Genomic DNA, 18,666 nt, shown 5'->3' with positions numbered 1-18,666 from the left:
CTGTCAGTGAAAAATGAAATAGCTGGAAATTAGGAAGACAAAGGGCAGAAAAGTAGGGGAGGGAAGGAGAAAAAGGCGGGGAAAGAAAAGTGTAAGAGGCCAGGTCTGGCAGGTAGCTGGTGAATCGGCTGTTAGGCAGGTTGTAGTGTGTCATAAATCCAATGTCTATATTGAATCCATGATTTTTTGTATACAGTAGATTTGTGAAATGAAGTTCATGGGTTCGTCTATGAAAAGTGTTTTGTAAGTTCCTTTTGAGGATTTGTGGAGGGGGTGATAGTTTCTTGTTCTGCAGTATCTTAATGTTTGCAGGACTTGCCCGGGGAGTGGGAGACGGGGGTTCATCCCCTCACTTAGTGGTGCCCTTCCACTCCTCCTTTTGAAGTTGGGCCGTTTCACAGGAAAAAAATGTAAGATTCGTTCAGCCAGAAACAGAGCCCAAGCAGGAGCACAGCTCTGTAACCTACTAGTTAGAGCACTTTCTCTGGAGGGAGGGAATCTGGATTCTGCCCCTTTCCTCTCTTTCCTTTCCCTGCCTCCGCCCAGGTCCTCTGAACTATGTCAATATTGTTTCCAGTGTTTAATGTAAAACACAGAAACCATCCTGGGAATAGAGACCATAACCCAGATGTTCCACTTTCCAGGCGAGTGCCTTAACTAGCAGGCTGTAGTCCAGCTCCCTTGGCTCTAACAAATCCTCTGTGCTCTTTTGCACAGTGATACAGTTTCAACCAGAGGGAAGCATGCTGCCCTCAGCCAGAACATCCTCCAGTCTGAGCGTTAGGCACTCTTCTGGGAAGTTTTTCCCCTCATACAAAGTAAGGAAGTGAACACTTGTCTCACATCGTGGACAAATGCTATTATTAGAACAAATGTGCAAGTGCTGCAATGCTGCCAGTCTGAGGACACCACCACATGAAACCCCTCAAGGGACAGAGATGCAGAAACACATTTCTGGGTCCTGATCAGGCTGATGTGATCTTCTTAGCTCTGTCAAAACAGAGGCAATGCTGAGCACAAGACACAGGAGCACTTTCAGGCACCCACAGAGATTTAAAGTAACAAAGTGTCCAGGGAGGTTAGGCACTTCTAGAGTTAGACAGCAGTTGAGCAGTTTTCCAGGAACACAGCTTTGGGCTTAAATACCTAAATTCTTCTTCAGTCCAACTTCTGGCACCTCAGTCTGCTTTTGGATTTAGGTCTGACCCTTGCTACACAACTATGAACAACAGAGAGCAAGTGAACGTTGGTATTTCTTGTAGCAGGCCTACTCTCTCCCATTTCCTGAAAAATTAATGGTTCTCTACATGAAAAATGATGTGCTGTTTATATCACAGCTAAGTCTAACAAACAACAACTTTGTATTTTCAGTGCTTTATGCATAGTATCATATTATAGTGCTTAGGGTTGGAAGGGACCTAAACAGATCATCAGATCCGCCCCCCTGTCCCAGGCAGGAATGGGTGCTGGGGTCATATCACCCCAGCCAAATATCTGTCCAGACTCCTCTTGAAGACCCCCAGGGTAGGAGAGAGCACCACCTCCCTTGGGAGCCCATTCCAGAGCCTGGCAGCCCTAACTGTAAAGTAATGTCTCCTGATGTCCAGCCTGAACCTACTCTAACAATTTGTGGCCGTTATTCCTAGTAACCCTGGGTGGTGCCCGGGGGAACAGAGCCTCCCCCAGTTCCTGATGGTCCCCCCTAGTGAGTTTGTAAATGGACACCAGATCCCCTCTCAGTCTTTTCTTGTGGAGGCTGAATAGGTTCAGGCCCTTCAGTCTCTCTTCGTATGGCCTGACCCACTGCTCCTGACCATGCCAGTTGCCCTCCTCTGGACCCTCTCAATGCTACCCACATCCCTCTTGAAGCGCGGCGCCCAGAACTGGATGCAGTACTCCAACTGTGGCCTGGCCAATGTCACATGGGGGGGAGGATCACCTCCCTGGGCCTGCTCATGATGCATTTGTAGATGCACAACAAGGTGCAGTTAGCCTTACTGACCACTTCCTCGCATTGGCGGCCCATGTTCATCCTGGAGTCAACAGTGACTCCAAGATCCCTTTCTGCCACCGTGTTGACAAGAAGGGCGTTCCCCAGCCTATGGGTGTGTTGCTGACTCCTTCTCCCTGGATGCAGCACCTTGTACTTGTCTGCGTTGAATTCCATCCTATTCTCATCCGCCCAGCCCTGTAACCTGTCTAGACCTAGTTGGATTCTGTCCCTCCCCTCCAGCGTGCCCACCTCGCCCCACAACTCAGTGTTGTCAGTGAATTTGGACAGCATGCTTTCCACACCCACATCCAGATTGCTGATAAAGATGTTGAACAGCACAGGCCCCAGGACCAAGCCCTGAGGGACCCCACTGCCCACATCCCTCTAAGCTGAAAACAACCCATCCACCACCACTCTCTGGGTATGACCATCTAGCCAATTTGCCACCCATCTGACTGTATAGGCATCAATGTCTCAGTCACCTAGTTTTTTTGAGGAAATGTGGTGGGAAACAGTGTCAAAGGCCTTCTTAAAATCCAGAAGGATGACATCCACCCCAACACCCTCATCCTGGGACTTTGTGACCTGATCATAAAAAGAAATCAGGTTGGTCAGGCAGGATCTGCCCTCCATGAACCCATGTTGGTTGCCCCTAAGCATTACCTCCCCTGCTGGGCCCTTAGAGATGTGCTCCTTGATAATTTCCTAAAAAGTCTTCCCAAGAACCAAGGTAAGACTGACTGGCCTATAATTGCCGGGGTCCTCCTTTCTCCCCTTCTTGTAAATGGGGACCACACTGGCCCTTTTCCAATCCTCTGGTACTTGGCTAGTGCTCCACAAGCACTCATAGAGCCATGCCAGGGGCCCTGCTATGACCCCCACCAATTCCCTCAGCACCCTGTTCATGGTTTAATTCACATCACTATTCATTAGTGTCCTTGGGAGCTACATAGCTAATTCCCCAAGCAACAGCCTCCATTTTTTCTGACATCATTGCAGTCATAACTATATCATAATAGAGATGGCTCCCCATGAGCATGGTGCAGTGTCAGGGTTTGCAAGAAGTACTTCCCCACCACAGGGCTAGAGTGGTCAGTATGATAACCTGAAAGCCACCATCATGAGGACTCTTCTTGGTGGCTCTAAAGGCAAACACAGAAAATGGATTTAGACTGTGTCTGCACCAAGCTTCTGATCAATACAAAGTGAAGCAAACACAACAGTGGAAATGCTATAGTAGCAGTGGTGAAGAAGCCACCATATTTACCTTGGACAACAATCTCCCATTCTGAAAATCAGTAGGGTAGATCTGTGGTAGTTTATGGCCCTAAACGCTTCTGTTCCCTTAAAACTTTTAGGTTGTATCTACACCACAGCAGCAGACTGTGCAGTCTCACCAATGATGCCCATCACCCTCTCCTGCTCCATGGAGGTACTATGGTTACAAGGTACCATGATTACATAGCTATGTTTAAGAAGTAAATCATATTCTAATGCTCTTAGGAAAAATACTCTCCTACCACCAACTCCCCCCAAAATATGTCATATGCACACAAAGTTACGCTGACAAAAGCAGTCAAGGAGAATGAAAATGAGGTTCCTGTGGGACAGTATGCCACTTAGCAGGCAGGCACACTTGTTACAAATGAACAGGTCTTGCATGTTGTAGGGAAAACAGCTCACTGGTAAGGTATTCATGAGGATAGAGCCTTAAAAACTCACCAAGCATTAAGGACATAAGTAATAGGGATGGGGGAGATTTTACATCCAAACTTTTTCAGTTGAAAACTGGGTTTCTGAGTGAAGTATTTTTTGAGAGAAAAATACCTGCTTTCTGTGGAATATTTGAACCTTTTCCTCAATAAAAAAGAACCCGCCAAAGCCGATAAGTTGTTCGTTTTGACTGGGAAATATCATTTCCCATGATGCGCCACACCTATGGGATTGTCATGGCACACTGTGGCTCTCAGCAAGAACAGGGAGCCTGATGCATTATACACCATGTAGCCTGATTAGGGAATAGAGCCTAAGGGTAAAGGTGTTCACACTGTAGCCTGATTAGGGAATAGAGCCTAAGAGTAAAGGTGTTCACACTGTAGCTTCCTGAGGTAGTCTGGAGGCTAACTTGAAATTTTCAGCCAAAAACCTTTCCACCGAAAATTTTCTGATGTATTGAATGATGAATTGTCCGCTTACTATCACTCTGCATAGACCAAGCCAAAAAATGAACAGAGTGGGTGTAAGGAATGCACTGAGGTCACTCTGGGCACCACCCCATCAAGCTCTCAGACTGGCTTACTGGTGAGGACACAGGACGTCTCTAGCTGCAGGTACATTACATTTTGATGCATTTGGCTTCTTTGGAGCAGGAAGGAGTGGGCAGAAAGTGGTTTAATGGTGTCATTCTGTACCATGGGAGAAGGCAGCCTAGATATGCCCCAAATCTCTATTTTGTTATGAACAGGCCACTTTACTGTATAGGTACAGCTTGGTTATATGTGGAACAACAGAGTAGGCTGAGCTGCCTGCGTCAGGTGGGTGATGTTCCAGTGCCACTCCCAAGCATTTTGTTTTTACCACATTAAATCTGGAAAATTTCAACAGCAAAAAAGAGTTTTTAAAAAACAGAAACAACTACCAACATAAGAAAAATATCTTTGTTATTAAGAATACTTCATATAATCACAATCATTTTATACATAATCTAGTATTTCATATACTTATTATAAATAAAGAGAGCAGTATAATTATCAAAATGTATAACAAAACTTGTGTGCCTGTTGGCAAATAAATTCACAGACCCAGTCCTCATCTTACATTGATACCAACTGGATTCTAATGTGTTATTTATGAAATACAACTGGACAGTGACTTGTTAGAAACCTTACCTGCAATACCAATGACTTATGTGTGCATTACTCTAAAGCCACTTAATCTTAATTTTTCCCCCTATTTTTCAGATTCACCCTGATTACAAGGACAGCTTTCAGGTCACTATGTTTTACTTCAGTATTTCAACTTTATGAGAATAGCTTGTATAGGGAAGACTCCATCAGTTTCGTTGGTTTTCTTAGAAATAAACACAAACCCACAAATATTAAAATTTTCTCCACCGCTACACATTTTTGCAGATGTTTCCATTAAATACCTTTTATATCCCACATTAATAAAATAATGAACTCTTTATCATCATTCTGTTTATAACTCAACGTTTTAACTTATTTCTTTCTAATAAAATTATACATAGTATTTAATTATACAAAACAAAGCTGTCATGTGCAGGAGACTAAATAATGATACTAGATGTAAGAGCAGCTGTTTGTATGTTCAAATGTTGGATTCTTGCTTCTTGTAATTTTAAAAGCCATGATGAAAATTATTTACAGCCAAAGAACCCCTTTCCCCAGTGACCCAGCTGGAATCTGGAATTTGTATTTATACAAAGTTTCAGGTTAGTTGAAGAAAAGAACATGGCTTACCTTTCTATCTGAGGATTTGTGCCTATATAAATATCCTAAACAAAGTGATTTCTGATATAGCTCAGTTATTGTGAAAATTACCATAAGGTTAATTGAAAACATAACAAGAATGGTCCATACAAACCATATCTGTACTATAAACATGCCCGCAGTTAAATCACCTTAGGCAGGTCTGCACAAAAGGGGGTTCCCTTCCATGTGGAAATAGGAGACCTGCTTCAGCTGTACCAGGCCCAGTCCCTGGGATCCAACTAAGGACACTTTGTGTGTGTGAGGACCATGTGGAGGGAGGGACACAGAAGGACAGGACTAGGGGGAATAGCTACTCCCCTTAATCCCTATGCCATGCTTGTTCCATAGAGGGACAAAGCCCTTTCACCCCACACCCTCCAGCACTAGAATGACACGATGGAAATACTACAGCTCTGATTCAGGAATGGACTTCATCATGGTGGTAACTTTAAGCGCATAATCAATCCCAATGGTCTTTAGTGGAACTGCTCATATTCTTACTGCCAGGCATGCGCCTTGGCACCATCTTGATTCAAGGTGAGATTTCTCTTCCATTAGGTATGTCTATGCAACAAGGCAATTTGTCCCTTCGAGTTCTCTGGTCAACCCAAACTGAGGAAGCTTCTCATGCATTATTTGATACACCTGAAAAAGCAAAGCCTAGGACTAAAAATCAGTGTCCAATTCCAGATCACATTTGCAGGGGGAGGGAATCTTGAATGATTCTCCATCATTACTCTGCATTTTCAAAACAATCAACTTGATCCAGCAGGTTGTGTTAAACGTGTACTCATGTGTACATTTAGAGTCTATGACTATGACATTCATATGCAGATCCTACAAGAAATTACCTCAGTAGGCCACAGACACTGCTGGTGCTTTAGGTTACTTGCATTTTGCTGTCCATTTGTCCCTTGGACACATTTTTTTTTTCCAAAACACTACTTCTCCACCCCTTGGTTGTCAGAATTACTTGAATCAGCAACTCAGGAGAGAGAGATTTTTCAAACATTGAGGGTCTTTGAGCCATGGTATAAGAACCACTGTAATTAGTCTAATCTGCATCAATCACACAGTTCCTTTTAATGTGGGGCACACATTTAAGATCAAGAGAACAAGAGTGAAGAAATACCTTACTTATTAACATTGCCTGAAACATACAGGTGGCAAGTAACTGGAACGCGGTTAGAGGAACTGAAATGTCCTCCAAAGAAAATATACACAAGAGTTCCAGATTTCACAAACTTCAGGAAGCTTTTCTGAGTATGCTGGCTCCCCTGCTGACAGCATGCCGAGTCAGCATTACAGCCTAATCTGCAACATTTGTATGACAAGGACAGTGCTATAGGTGCAGACATTATAGCATTTGTTCTCTTGCAAAGAAGGCATGAAAGTGATTAAAAAACTAAACAGAGATTTTGGGAAAGACCTGTTTGTTTCACTGCTCAAGTTTGCTCCTGGAGGAGTGTTCAATACCTGAAAATGAAATGGAGAATAAAAGGTTTTCCTATGCATGTGTTACAGGGATTTTAACGTTAAACGTGCTGTAAAATCAGAAGCCATGCAAAATATGACATTGAAGGAAAATATGCTTAACACACTGAAAAATTGTTCACGTAGTATTTAGACCAAAATGGTGGCAAAAACACCCTCAGCTTCAGCAATTTGAAACAGATACTGTATACGAATGAAGTGCAATCTATTCTGTGACACCAACTTTTCAGTGTAGAGAGATGTAAGGAATGAGTGCCTTCTCAATACTTTATTCCCACTTGCAAACATGATTCCCTCTCTGCTTAGAAGGCGGGGGGAGTGGGGGGGACATGGGGGGAGGGAGGGTTGTCCTCTGTGCTCCTTTGACCCTCCCCAGCACCAATGAAAGTGGGATCAGAATCAGACCGCTTATGTCAAGCAGTGATTGCTTTTGTTTATAACAAGCTAACCTATCTCAGTGATGCCTGCTCTTCCTCTCCAGCTCTTTTGTCGCTCTTGTGTCTTCTCTTGTATCTCTCCTGTTCTGATGTTTAAATAAAAACCTGGACAATAATGTAATGATTTATATCATCAGTGCATTTTTTCTGTACAGCTCTACACAGTTTTCCTAGGCACGTTTAACCAAGCCTGGCTAATGATGGGCTGCTTTCTCTGTCCTGGGGTCCCTGGGTGCAATCCTTTGTCTGTAGTCTTCTCCAGAGCCCAAATCTACCGTGTCATGATAGTTCATGAATTCCTGAGGTAAGGGAAATTCCTCCGTTGATGAGTGAGTCCTGTGTCCAAACACTCTCTCCTGCAGCTCAGCAATGTCATTTCTGATGTCTGCCATCATCAGCAGCAGGAAGTCAAATGAGCCTGGAGGACCCTGCGAATATGTTGTGCAGTCATTATTCATACTCATTACTTAGCACTCATCTGGTGCTTCACACTTTCCATGCACTGAACACACACGGATGTAATTATCCTCCCCGGGGCATAATTCAGGCATTGGTTGCATGCTACTGTCTGCTTGAAATTAATTGTCTCCCCTTAAATAAGCCTTGAATTACCTCAGAAAACAAACTTAAAATAATAGAATTAACCCTTGCCCAGATGAACTGTCCAAGGTCTACATCCCACCACAGTCCCAATGACTTGAAAACCACACTTTTAAAGACATGAAGGTGTATAAATACCAGTGGGAGTACTGGCCTGCTACACCAAGGCTGATTTTCACCCTGACAAACAAAAGTGGGGTTCACCATTCCCCATCTCCATCTTTTCCTCTTCTAATTTTTATTCATTAACCATACCTTTCACTGGCCTAATGCGTCTCTCCCCTTAAGGAAACCATTTGCTGGCATTGTCTCAGTTAGGTATGTTACTGCCATTTACCATCTTTTAGCTAATTAGTCCCATTGGAACGACAACAAACTAGAAAAACACGCAGGTTTTGCTTTCAATGTGTCCAGTGAAGGGAGAAGACAGTGAGTGGATCAACAAGTGCTCTGGTAACGGAAATAATGAAATTATCTTCTGTGTAATAAACCTTTTGACAAATACAAGCTCCTCTTTACAGTACAAAGGGTTGCTTTTCCCATTGCTCTCTGAGAGTGACACTATTCCCACTCCCTTCTCTGCAGTAGAAATGCCAGGTGGGTACATTACGGCTGGAAGTGACACTTACAGGTGTCCCTTTTGGTCCTGGTGCTCCTCTCTCCCCCTGCAATAAAAACCAGCTTCATGAATGCATTGCAATTAAAGCCATCAGAAAATTATACTGCTTTGCCATTATTCGCACACCACCCCTGCTAGCTTCATCCAGTAAAGCAAATAAGTTAAGGGGAGCCACCTCATCCGACATACTGGGAACTGGCCCGGGATCTCCACAGCAGAGGTAGGTTGAACTGAAGAGCAAAAGCTTCCTAGTTGGGGCTGTGCAACTCTCACTCCCTGTGTATGTAGCACTGAAGAGGGTCCATAACACACACTTGCCAGCGTATTAAACAGACATTGCAGGCTCATGGGTCAGGAAGAAAGTCTGCCCAATGCATACCATGAAGGAATTAACAGCTGGATCTGACAGCTTTGTTTTGTGTGGAAACATCAGCCAGGTTTCCTTGTCAGAAACTGGTCTTCATGACTGTCCCAGCTCTTGCTTTCTTTCACATTCAGCTCTGAAGCACAATCTAAGGAAGCATTATAGTCCTGAAATTCCTAGAAGCGGTCACCTTTTGGCAGACACTGTTTTAGGAATGCATGCCATAGTCATACCCTCTCTTGGCCTTGCCCAACTCCACAACCCTTAGTTCAGTGCAGAATTTTGCTCAGATTTCTTCACGTTAGACACCAGTCTCTCTGTACAGGCACTGAGGACAATTAGTAAGTGTGAGCATTGCTGCCTTCTGTTTCCATGCTTTCCACAGCCACATTCAGCAACTGGTAAATTAGAGGATTACTGAAGTAGCCCCAAGGCAAAACTTTCAAGCCTTGTCTGGCAAAAATAAAAATCTCTCCCTCCCTCACTCCCTCTCTCTCTCACACACACATGTGTACACACAAATAATCAATTTTTTAAAATGTTTGTAGAATTAACTCTCCAATAGCCTGAAGATATAAAATAAATATATAACAATTTCCAATCAAAACCACTGCTGGTTGTATAACAAAGCCCAACATAAAATACACACCCAAGCCAAGAGTACAGGCCAGAGTTTTTTCTCCACTCACGACAGCTCTGTAATAGTTGTCTGGCTGAACATCTGATGCATTGGGTAAGCAGCCAACTACAAGATTTAGTTTCTATTATCATTTGTTAGATATAAGACTAAAGTACATTTTTTCCTGCAACAGTTGAGATCAACGTTCAGTTTCCTGGGCTCTGAACATAGCAAGAAAATAAGGTGGAAATACCAAAACAAGAAGCCCCAGAAAATGAGATCAGAAGGATACAGTCATGCAGAGAACAGGTTGCAGAAGAAACCAGCAGCTCCTGTTGACAACGCTCAGAGTTAGAAGACCTGGATCTATCATGTGGTGCAGACAGGGATAGCACAAGAAGGAGCACAAAAATGAGAAATCTGTAAGCAGAGTTAAGCACATTTCATATGTGTGATGACAGAAGTGGGAGAGACATAAGGCATTTTCAACTGGGGTTGCAGAAGAGAAGTTTCATAAGTAGAGCATACAAAGACAACTGTCTTAGTACTTCAGAGTAGCTGTGATTGTCCTTTGTTTATCTTTCCTAAAACATGTTGCTATTTATGGCACAGAGATGGATATACAGACATGTTTTGATATGCACTCATACATTAAGGTGACCCTCCCATTAAAAATAATGACATTTAGGACCACTTGTATGTTCTACCAGATAAAAAATATGGGTGTAGGAAACTTCATTTTAACTATACCTTTTTCTATTCCTCCTTGAACATGCACTTTGTGGCCATATGCTACAACATTTGTGTCATAAGCTAGCTGCTTTCTTTAGATACACAAACTTTGTACCAATAAATGGCTTAACGCTGTGGGACATATGTAAGCTGAAGGAGTTCCATGGCTTTTCACTGAATTAAATTGATTCACATCACCTGAAGCTATGGCCTACTATTACTGAGGCCTCAGGGCAAATTTTTAAAAACCACCTGCATGATTAGAAGCTTGAGTCTCAAGCAGCCTAGCTGTTTAAGTACCTCTTTGTATTGAAAGTCAGGGGACTTGGGTAATTAGGGTGCTGTTACAGGTTACCTTTAAGCCATTCTAAATCTGTGGAATATTATGCCCTCTTAAATTTAGAACGGTTTCAGAGCAATCCCAGACTAAGGCTTACTGCCATTTCAGACCTGACAAATGTGACCTGCCACAAGAGGGCCTGGAGAGCAGGGACAGGAACAGGGACTCTATCCCTCCTCTCTTGGGGGGGAAAGGGGTGAGAGGGTGCCATGGAGGTTAGAGGCAGAGAAGCCAGCATGGGGTCTGCAGCTTCCCTCCCTCCACAGCTGCAGAAGCTGAGCTGGAGCTGCAGTGGGAGGGGAGAAATCTTGAAAAGCTATTTGAAGTGAAGTGGGGGAAGGGAGGAAGAAGTAGAGAGATAGGAGTGAAAAAAAGAATAATAATAATTTTTAAAAAGGACCAAAATTACACATGTTTGTCACTGGACTGGGATTGGGTTGTGGGGGAAGGGGCACGGGGAGTGTTGGGTTACAGGGGTGACAGAGGTTGTGCTAGCTGGGATAAGGGAGATGTCCTGGCTGGGAGAGCAGTGGGGGGAGGCCTCCTCCAAGGAATCCTGCTAAGCCACAGTCGCTCTCCTGAGCTCACCTGGGCACAAGGCCACCCAGGCTGCGCTCCTGCTCCAGACAGTGGAAACATTCAATTCATTCCCTGCAGTGGTACATGCAATTAATTGAATTTCTTCTGTGCCACTTGGCCACAAGTTCCTTGAAACCTGGCAACTTCTGCTAGCTCATGCTGCTTGATGGGGGGGGGGGTCTTGCCTGCCTCCCCCTTCCCCCACAAGTCCCAGTGGTCCCATCCTGGACCCAGCTGGTATGGGCTGGTCAGTGAAGGGGAAGGAAGGCAGAGCCAGGGCACAGGGCTAACAACCAGCATGCTCGCTGCATGGCACACAGCATACACCAGGGCTCCATGCACTTGCTAGGAACTAACCTCTGCTCCCACCTTGGAACTACCAGGCAGCCAGAGCATGGAGCGTGGGCAGCATACTTCCCCAGGCTCCATGCTCTCACTTCCTGGTGGCACCATGCTGGTAGCGGAGCGCTGGGGGTTATCACGCAATTGAAAATACAAAAATTAAACTGAAAAAAAAGTCAAACTAAAAAATTAATTTTCCACGCAGCACTAAAATGTGGAACATCATTAGGGAACATCACAGTGGTTCAACTTGTGTTTCAGGTTTGATAGTGATTGCAACAGAGACCTGATGAAGTATTTGATTCCAGTATTCTATTATCACCCTGCTTAGAACTGAGTGAAAGATGTGCAGCAAATAATTTTATTTGACAAACGCAGCCTCTTTATCTGAGCAAAGCACTATTTCTTCCATACAAACACATACTTTAATCCAATTTATTTTGCCAATAGCTTTTTGCACTTTGGTAGGGTTATCCAACTCACCTGCATGTTTAGACTATGGGTGCTTGTACACATGTTGATATTATGATGTACCCCTGATGAAAATTTCCCTTTGTGTGGCTTAATGGCATCACACATTATATATATGTAAGTTTTGGGGGTTTGAAATGATTTTGCATTGTTGCAAACTAAACTGCATCCCGATATAGCTGAGTTTGCAACATTGCAACTTGGAAAGTTGCAGCCATTAGTCAGCTCACCCTCCAGCTTTGCGAGACGCAGGCAGGCTCCACAGGAAGAAAGGATCAGGCTCTTCATGGCTTCTCCCTTTGGCAGGCTCCTGAAGCTGGCAGGATGTCTGGGGCCACCCAGGAATGGGCTGGTTTGCCCCTGGGGCAGTATCGGGAGGGGGCAAGAGTGCAGCTGGGTGTGCTGGAGGCTGGAGAAGGTGACAGGTACAGTGCATGGGGAGTGGGGCCACTCAGGCAGGCTCCTAGCTTCTCCAAGCCCACTTAGACTTCCAAAGCCCCACACACCACCCCTGCTGCCTTCTCCAGCTGCCAGCACACCCAGCTGCCCTCCTGCTGCCTCCCCATGCTGCCCCAGAGGCAAGCTAGCCCATTCTTGGGTGCCCCAGGTGTCCTGCCAGCCCTGGGAGCCTGCTGAAGGCATAAGTGGTGAGGGGCCGGATCCTTTTTCTCTGTGAAGCCTGCCTCTCCCACAGCTGGGGGGTGAGCTGACTGATTAATGACACAGATTAATGGCCCCCTGCCTGTGGGAGAGGTAGGCAGGCTTCGCTGAAGAAAAAGGATCAGGTCCCTCACCACTTCTGCTGTCAGTAGGTGCCTGGCAAGCTGCCAAGGCAATAAGATATAGACAGTGCCAATAATCATTTCAATTTAGGGGGCATAGAATGCAGCCCTAAGGACTAAAAACCCATCACATGCACAAGCACCCTGCATGTTCACATCATCTTTAAACTACATATAATCAACCCACCCCATAGGGCAGGACTGTTCAACGGGCATCCCACAAGATGCACGTTAACTGCTAATTCACTGCATGCAGCCTACAGGTTACCGTTTGGCCTGCCCTGAGCTATGGGATGGATAGATCATTATACAGTCTAAAGATTATTGGTGTTTGGTACCTGAGATTGGTCAGCAAGTATCCAGGGTAATTTCTCCCCTGAATAGAAGAGCAGGTCAATTCTTCTGAGACAAACAGGGTGCGTCTACATGTGCAATGAATGCACACAAACTCCAACATTTATTGCTCCAGAGTTTTTTGCTCGAGGACGCACCATCTGAATGTGCGCCCAGAAGCAAAAAACTCTGGAGCCTATTGTTCTGGAAAGTATTTGTGTGCAGCACATGGAGCCCAGTTGGAGCAGCTTACTGTGATACCAATTTTGAAATCTGGTATCACAAATTTTGCTGCCTGTTATGGTAGTGAAATGGACTGCAGAAACATTCAGGAAAAGGGAACCTGAAAAGACAAAACTGTGATCAAAATATATTTATTTATTGGATTATTTCCCCAGTTCTGTCTGTCATGGAAAACTTTGTATGTATGCTGACAATACAGGAATTGAACTGGCTGATATAAGCATGGGCCATGGAAACAGTGCCCCCTTCATGACCTGCAGGCCTGTCACTCAAGCCTGACCTAGCAGGCTCAGTTGTCACAGACAGCTTGTTGCCATGCATGCCCAGCATATGATTGGAATGAGGTAATCCCTCTAGCAAGTTCGGTCAGCCAAGCAGCCTGATTGGCTATAGGACTGCTTTAAAAGATTGACCAGCCCCTCCCTCGGGGGGGGATCACGTTTGCTGGAGACAGAGGCTGGTGTTCCAGGGACTGTCTCTCAGTCAGGCTTCTGGGCCTATCGATCTCTCTCCCTTTCGGTGAGCTCTCGATACGTCTTTATCTCCGATCGTGCGCTGTGTTTGATATATCGATTCTTCGGCTCTTGGACTGTTTGGCTTGATTTTGACCTCGGCTTTGGAACATCCTACGGACTCTGATTTTCTACCTACCTGACTATCAACCCCGGCTTCGTTTTCTGATTACGATTCGCCTTATCCTCGTCAACTTCACGTGCATCTCTGCTGTACCATACCCCGGCTTCCGACCTCGGCCATCCTCACGACCGCCGCCACGCTTCGTTCTTCTCGGCAAGTTACAGTTTTGTTACTGTTCGTTTTGTGCGTTCACCCATTATGAGCTGTTGACCAGCCCTGAGACTTAACCAACAGGCAGCCGCACCTATCCCGGGCTTCGGCACCAGGGGTAGAACGCAAGGGCTTGCTGGCGAACCTCGTGGGCCAACAGACCCCTTTGTTGTTTGCTCGTTCATCTGTTCGTTACTGTAACCGAAGAATCACTGTGCCTACGCTCCACCAAACGTAAATTAAATAAATTCCACCTTGTTTAAGAAACAAACACGCCTCTGTGCCGCTCAGCGCTCCGCCGCTGCTAATCCCAACCTGTTCGTCGGCTTTCCAATTGCCGCCCGTTCCACCGTGACCCCTGGGACCCTTCACAGGGAGGGTATCCCAACACTGTCCTTATGACAACACTGTATTTTTAAGCTAAGAAAACCTTCATGTGTGCTCTAATTATTGCATGTTCATACTAGTGATGATGGATAAACAGAAACGCATGTATGCAGCAGTTATTTTATGAAAAAATAGCCCTGCTGAAATAACGTATTACTTTACACCAGCTGGGGGAAACACTGAGTAAAATGCACAGGCTGAGGTGTTGCAGACAGTTGACTTTTCTGTTATGTGGCCCAGATATCTTGATCCATGATGGAAAGGGAGTAAGGGGCAGGGGGCTCTCCAGAAAAACACCAGAGAAAGTGCTAGTGAGAAATGGAAATATAAAATGTTGTGTGAAATTCAAGATTGGTTTTGAAAAGTACTCAGTATTGGCATATTTTTGCTGCCAACAAAAGCCAGGTGTAAAATTCCCATTGCCTCCAATATAAGCAGAAGTGTACAAATGCTGGTCCTTTTTAATCCTTTCTCTTACAATAGTGAATAAAATCATATAACAGGACAAGCAAGCTGATGACCTAAGGCAGGGGGATCAAATTTATTTGACCCTGCAGACCAGATGAGTGGCATGGGGCTGGTTCAGGCCCATAGACTGCTCCCCTATCCACACCTGATCCAGCACAGGCAGTACCCACCCACCCAGGCCACTCCCGAAAGGTGGGTGGCGCAGCCTGAGACCTGGCCCCAACAAGCTGCACTGCTGGAGCTGGGTTCTGAGCTGTGCCATCCATGCCACCTGCTGAGGTGCCGGCATTGTGCCTGGGACCTGGCTCTGGTGGGCGGCACTGCCTGGGACCAGCCCAAGCAGGCAGTGCAGCTCAGGACCCAGACTCAGCAGGCTGCCTTCTTTGCTGCTGATCCCTGGCTGCACTTCCCATGCTGCTCACTCAGGCCACATCGTGGGCTGCACTGCTCCCACTGCTTGCTGAGGCATGGGCAGTACAGGCTAGGATCAGTTTGAGCAAGCACAGCTGGCAGTGCATGTCTCAGGCACTGCACAAGAAGGCTTATCTGGTGCAGTAAAAGAGGCAGCATCAGGGGCTGGATTGTACGGTTCATTGGGCTGGATCTGGCCCACAGGCCATACATTTGACACCCCAATCCAGGATGTGGATAGATGTTCATTTGCCCTGGCATAATTTACATAGGGTTTGCATCCCAATGTAAATTACACTGGGAACGAGCATAGGCAGGTGTGCGCTACCATCTAGAGGAGCAGCTGACAGCCCCTTTTGGATTTAGCAAATGCCCACTGTAGATTATAATAGGCCTTAAGCTGCTTAGGATAGCATAATACAGAGTTACTTTTATTTGCTTGATCATGGTTTGGTTAAGAGAAAAACAGGCATTGGAAGTGATCAGGCAAGAGAATGTCATAAGACATGAACAATTTTAGAAAGCTCCAGGAAGACAGGTTGATAAAAGGTTCCCTCAAGTACATTTAGCAGCTTGGTGAGAGACAAGGTTAATTTTAGATAAGATCTAGCTTATACAGGAAATGAGAAAAGGCTTAATGAATATTAATTAAGGTAGCACTTATTACAAATTCTTTGATTTTTTTTAAACCTTATTAAGTTTTTTGATATTTTAGCCAAGCAATAGAGTATAAAATCTGGGTCTACTTTGGAAGTCTTGCTCTTCAGTCTTGAACTACGATTCTTGCTGAGTTGCCCACTTTCAAGTGTACTTGCTTAGTGCTATGTAGCAATTTTGTTTTTGAAAGCTAGATAAGAAGGTCCTTTCCCTAAAGAGCTGGCCATCTGTTAGAGTCTTTAAGACTTTGGGGCTTAGAAATGTTAAGATTAAATTGCTTTCAAATATCAGTAAGATTGTCATGCCTTGAGATAAATGTGCATTTTATAAAGTTTAATCACTTATGTGATATGGCTTATCTGAACTGTTTAGTCATTTATATATTTTCTGTATTTTGTTACTGAATTTGCTATTAAAAACTTTAGTCTTATGAGTATTTAATTGTGGTGGGCTAGCTCTTTAAACCTTTCTTGGTTCTCATCTGGAAGTCAACACCACCTCAGGACAGAAGTAGACAGATGCAACCTAAAATAGCCTAAGTCGGTGGTTTTAAACTCCTGGTCTGCAGACCCCTGGGGGTCTGCAGACTATGTCTACAGGGTATGCAAAAGATGACTAAGATCAATCAGAAGTATGTGAATATCCACACTTACAATTCAAACGAGTCCAAACCTCCATTCAAAATTTCCAGAAGAGTCCACTAATGAAAAAAGTGGTTTAAGTGACACTGAGAAAGGCTTATTCCTGACTCTCAGAGTAATTCTCTACTAGATTAGGTGAAGTCATACCTAGTGTAATGCCAACTGAAGAGCTATCAAGTGAAATGGGAAGGGGCACAGAAAGCGTTTCAGAGTACTTCACTTTGCAGAAAGATATTTATTGAGGAATATACAGAAAGCAAGGGAAGCTACTTGCCATATGAGAGGAGAAGCATGCTCTAGACTAAACAAACATAAATAAAGGTCCAAAACAGAGAATAAGGGGAACAGGCATGAGTAACAGCTAACAGGTAGGCTTCTGCAGAGCACCTGAAGTGAGAGTATCTAAAGTACAAGGTAAATGTGTGGAGCATCTTGAAGGAGTACCTAAAAAGCTTGAAATTCATGTGCAAGCAGACAAATCAAAGACTCTGAAAGAGTCCATGTCATCCTCAAATTAGCAGGAGAAAAAAATTATCACAGCATTCAGAAGAAACCTTCTATAGGACCAGTGAGAGAGGAGTAACAGTGAATGAGCACATGCATATAGTCAGGAAGGGAACAATACTTCTTTGCTCACCTTGCTGCCATCTCTCCCTGGTGCTCCTGGTGGACCCTGCAAGGAACAATATTCACAGGGTTCTACTGAGTTGCACGAGGAAAGGGGAGGGACGGGAGGCTAGAGAAATGGACACTACACATTTTTGTCAAGAAGGTAAAATACTGACCATTGGGCCTCGTCTGCCCTGCTTAATATGTGATATGTCAGGAGACGGTCCAATGGGGCCCATTGATCCTCGAGGACCTGGCTGGCCTGGTGGTCCAGGTGATCCAGGAAATCCTTGGCTTCCCTTTGGTCCTGGGGTTCCTGTAATCAAGAGTGACCAAGTGAAGGTAAATACCCAGCTAAACACTTTGATTAATACATCAGATTGAGCAGCAGAGATTACAATTTTGTGACTCCATTCCATTTCCTCTATTTTAGGGATGGTTGGCTAATTAGCTGCAATAATTCCCCAAAAGCAGTATACTCTGGAGACCATTGTAAGAACAATAGTCAGAGCAATATCAATGCTCTTGACTTCCCCAGTACCTCAAAATTTTACTTACTTAACTTAACCTTATGAATGCCCAATTTGCAGCCATCAGGCTGGTTACGGAGATCAAGAATGGGGAATGAACTAAAAAGAGCAGGGTTGTATAAACAATAACCCAAAATGTAGAGCCAAATGGACTAAGGAAATACTCTTGTAAAAAAGGAAGCTTCAGGCAACCTGTAGAAATGTTGTATTCAAGGCAATTAACTGAATTGCCTTCTAATTAGCAATTAGTATATTTCTCTGACAGGCACAAAATAAATTGAAAACACAAAGTAAACTCTACATCCACTGATATGAGCCGATTCACCAAAAAGTAGCAGAAAGTAATTTAAGATTCACACACACAGATTTACCACATTCACATATCTCACAGTAACTACCTGACACCCTTCTCGCTTCTGATTTCTTTCCTGAACAGTAATGTGAATGCTGGTCAATTTTCAATCGCTTTCCTCTCTATCGTTAGCTCAAAGTTCAGCCATTTTATTTCTAGTTGTGAATATAGCTCTGTTATACTGCTCCCTCTCACTCTGTATCAAGGGATCCTGAGTCCAGTAACAACATATCTACTGTAGTCACTAAGGGCATGTTCAGTCAAGCCTGCCCATGCTTCTTACAGCATCTCAAACCTCAGTAAGTAGCAGCTTATTTTCTTTCTTTCTTTCTTTTTTAAGTGCCAGAGGCTGGGGTTGGGGGGGCCAGCCATGGGGGGACTGGGGG

General features: G+C 44.5%; 1 protein-coding gene across 1 annotated transcript in view; it reads right to left on the bottom strand.

The window, feature by feature from the left end:
- Positions 1-4,636: 4,636 nt before the first annotated feature.
- Positions 4,637-18,666, bottom strand: part of CCBE1 (collagen and calcium binding EGF domains 1) — a gene marked incomplete at its 5' end in the record, with an annotated part of 47,991 nt that continues 33,961 nt past the window's right edge. The window contains 4 exons of the mRNA XM_019531725.1: positions 4,637-7,843; positions 8,645-8,680; positions 17,427-17,462; positions 17,575-17,714. Of these exons, the coding sequence (XP_019387270.1) occupies positions 7,610-7,843; positions 8,645-8,680; positions 17,427-17,462; positions 17,575-17,714 (446 nt within the window). The remainder of the gene's footprint in view (positions 7,844-8,644; positions 8,681-17,426; positions 17,463-17,574; positions 17,715-18,666) is intronic.

The sequence above is a fragment of the Crocodylus porosus genome, unplaced genomic scaffold, assembly GCF_001723895.1.
Source record: "Crocodylus porosus isolate Cpor-Errol unplaced genomic scaffold, CroPor_comp1, whole genome shotgun sequence".
NCBI lineage: Eukaryota > Metazoa > Chordata > Crocodylia > Crocodylidae > Crocodylus > Crocodylus porosus.
Note: the sequence above shows the minus strand (reverse complement) of the source record. Positions and strands in the feature narration are given on the sequence as shown.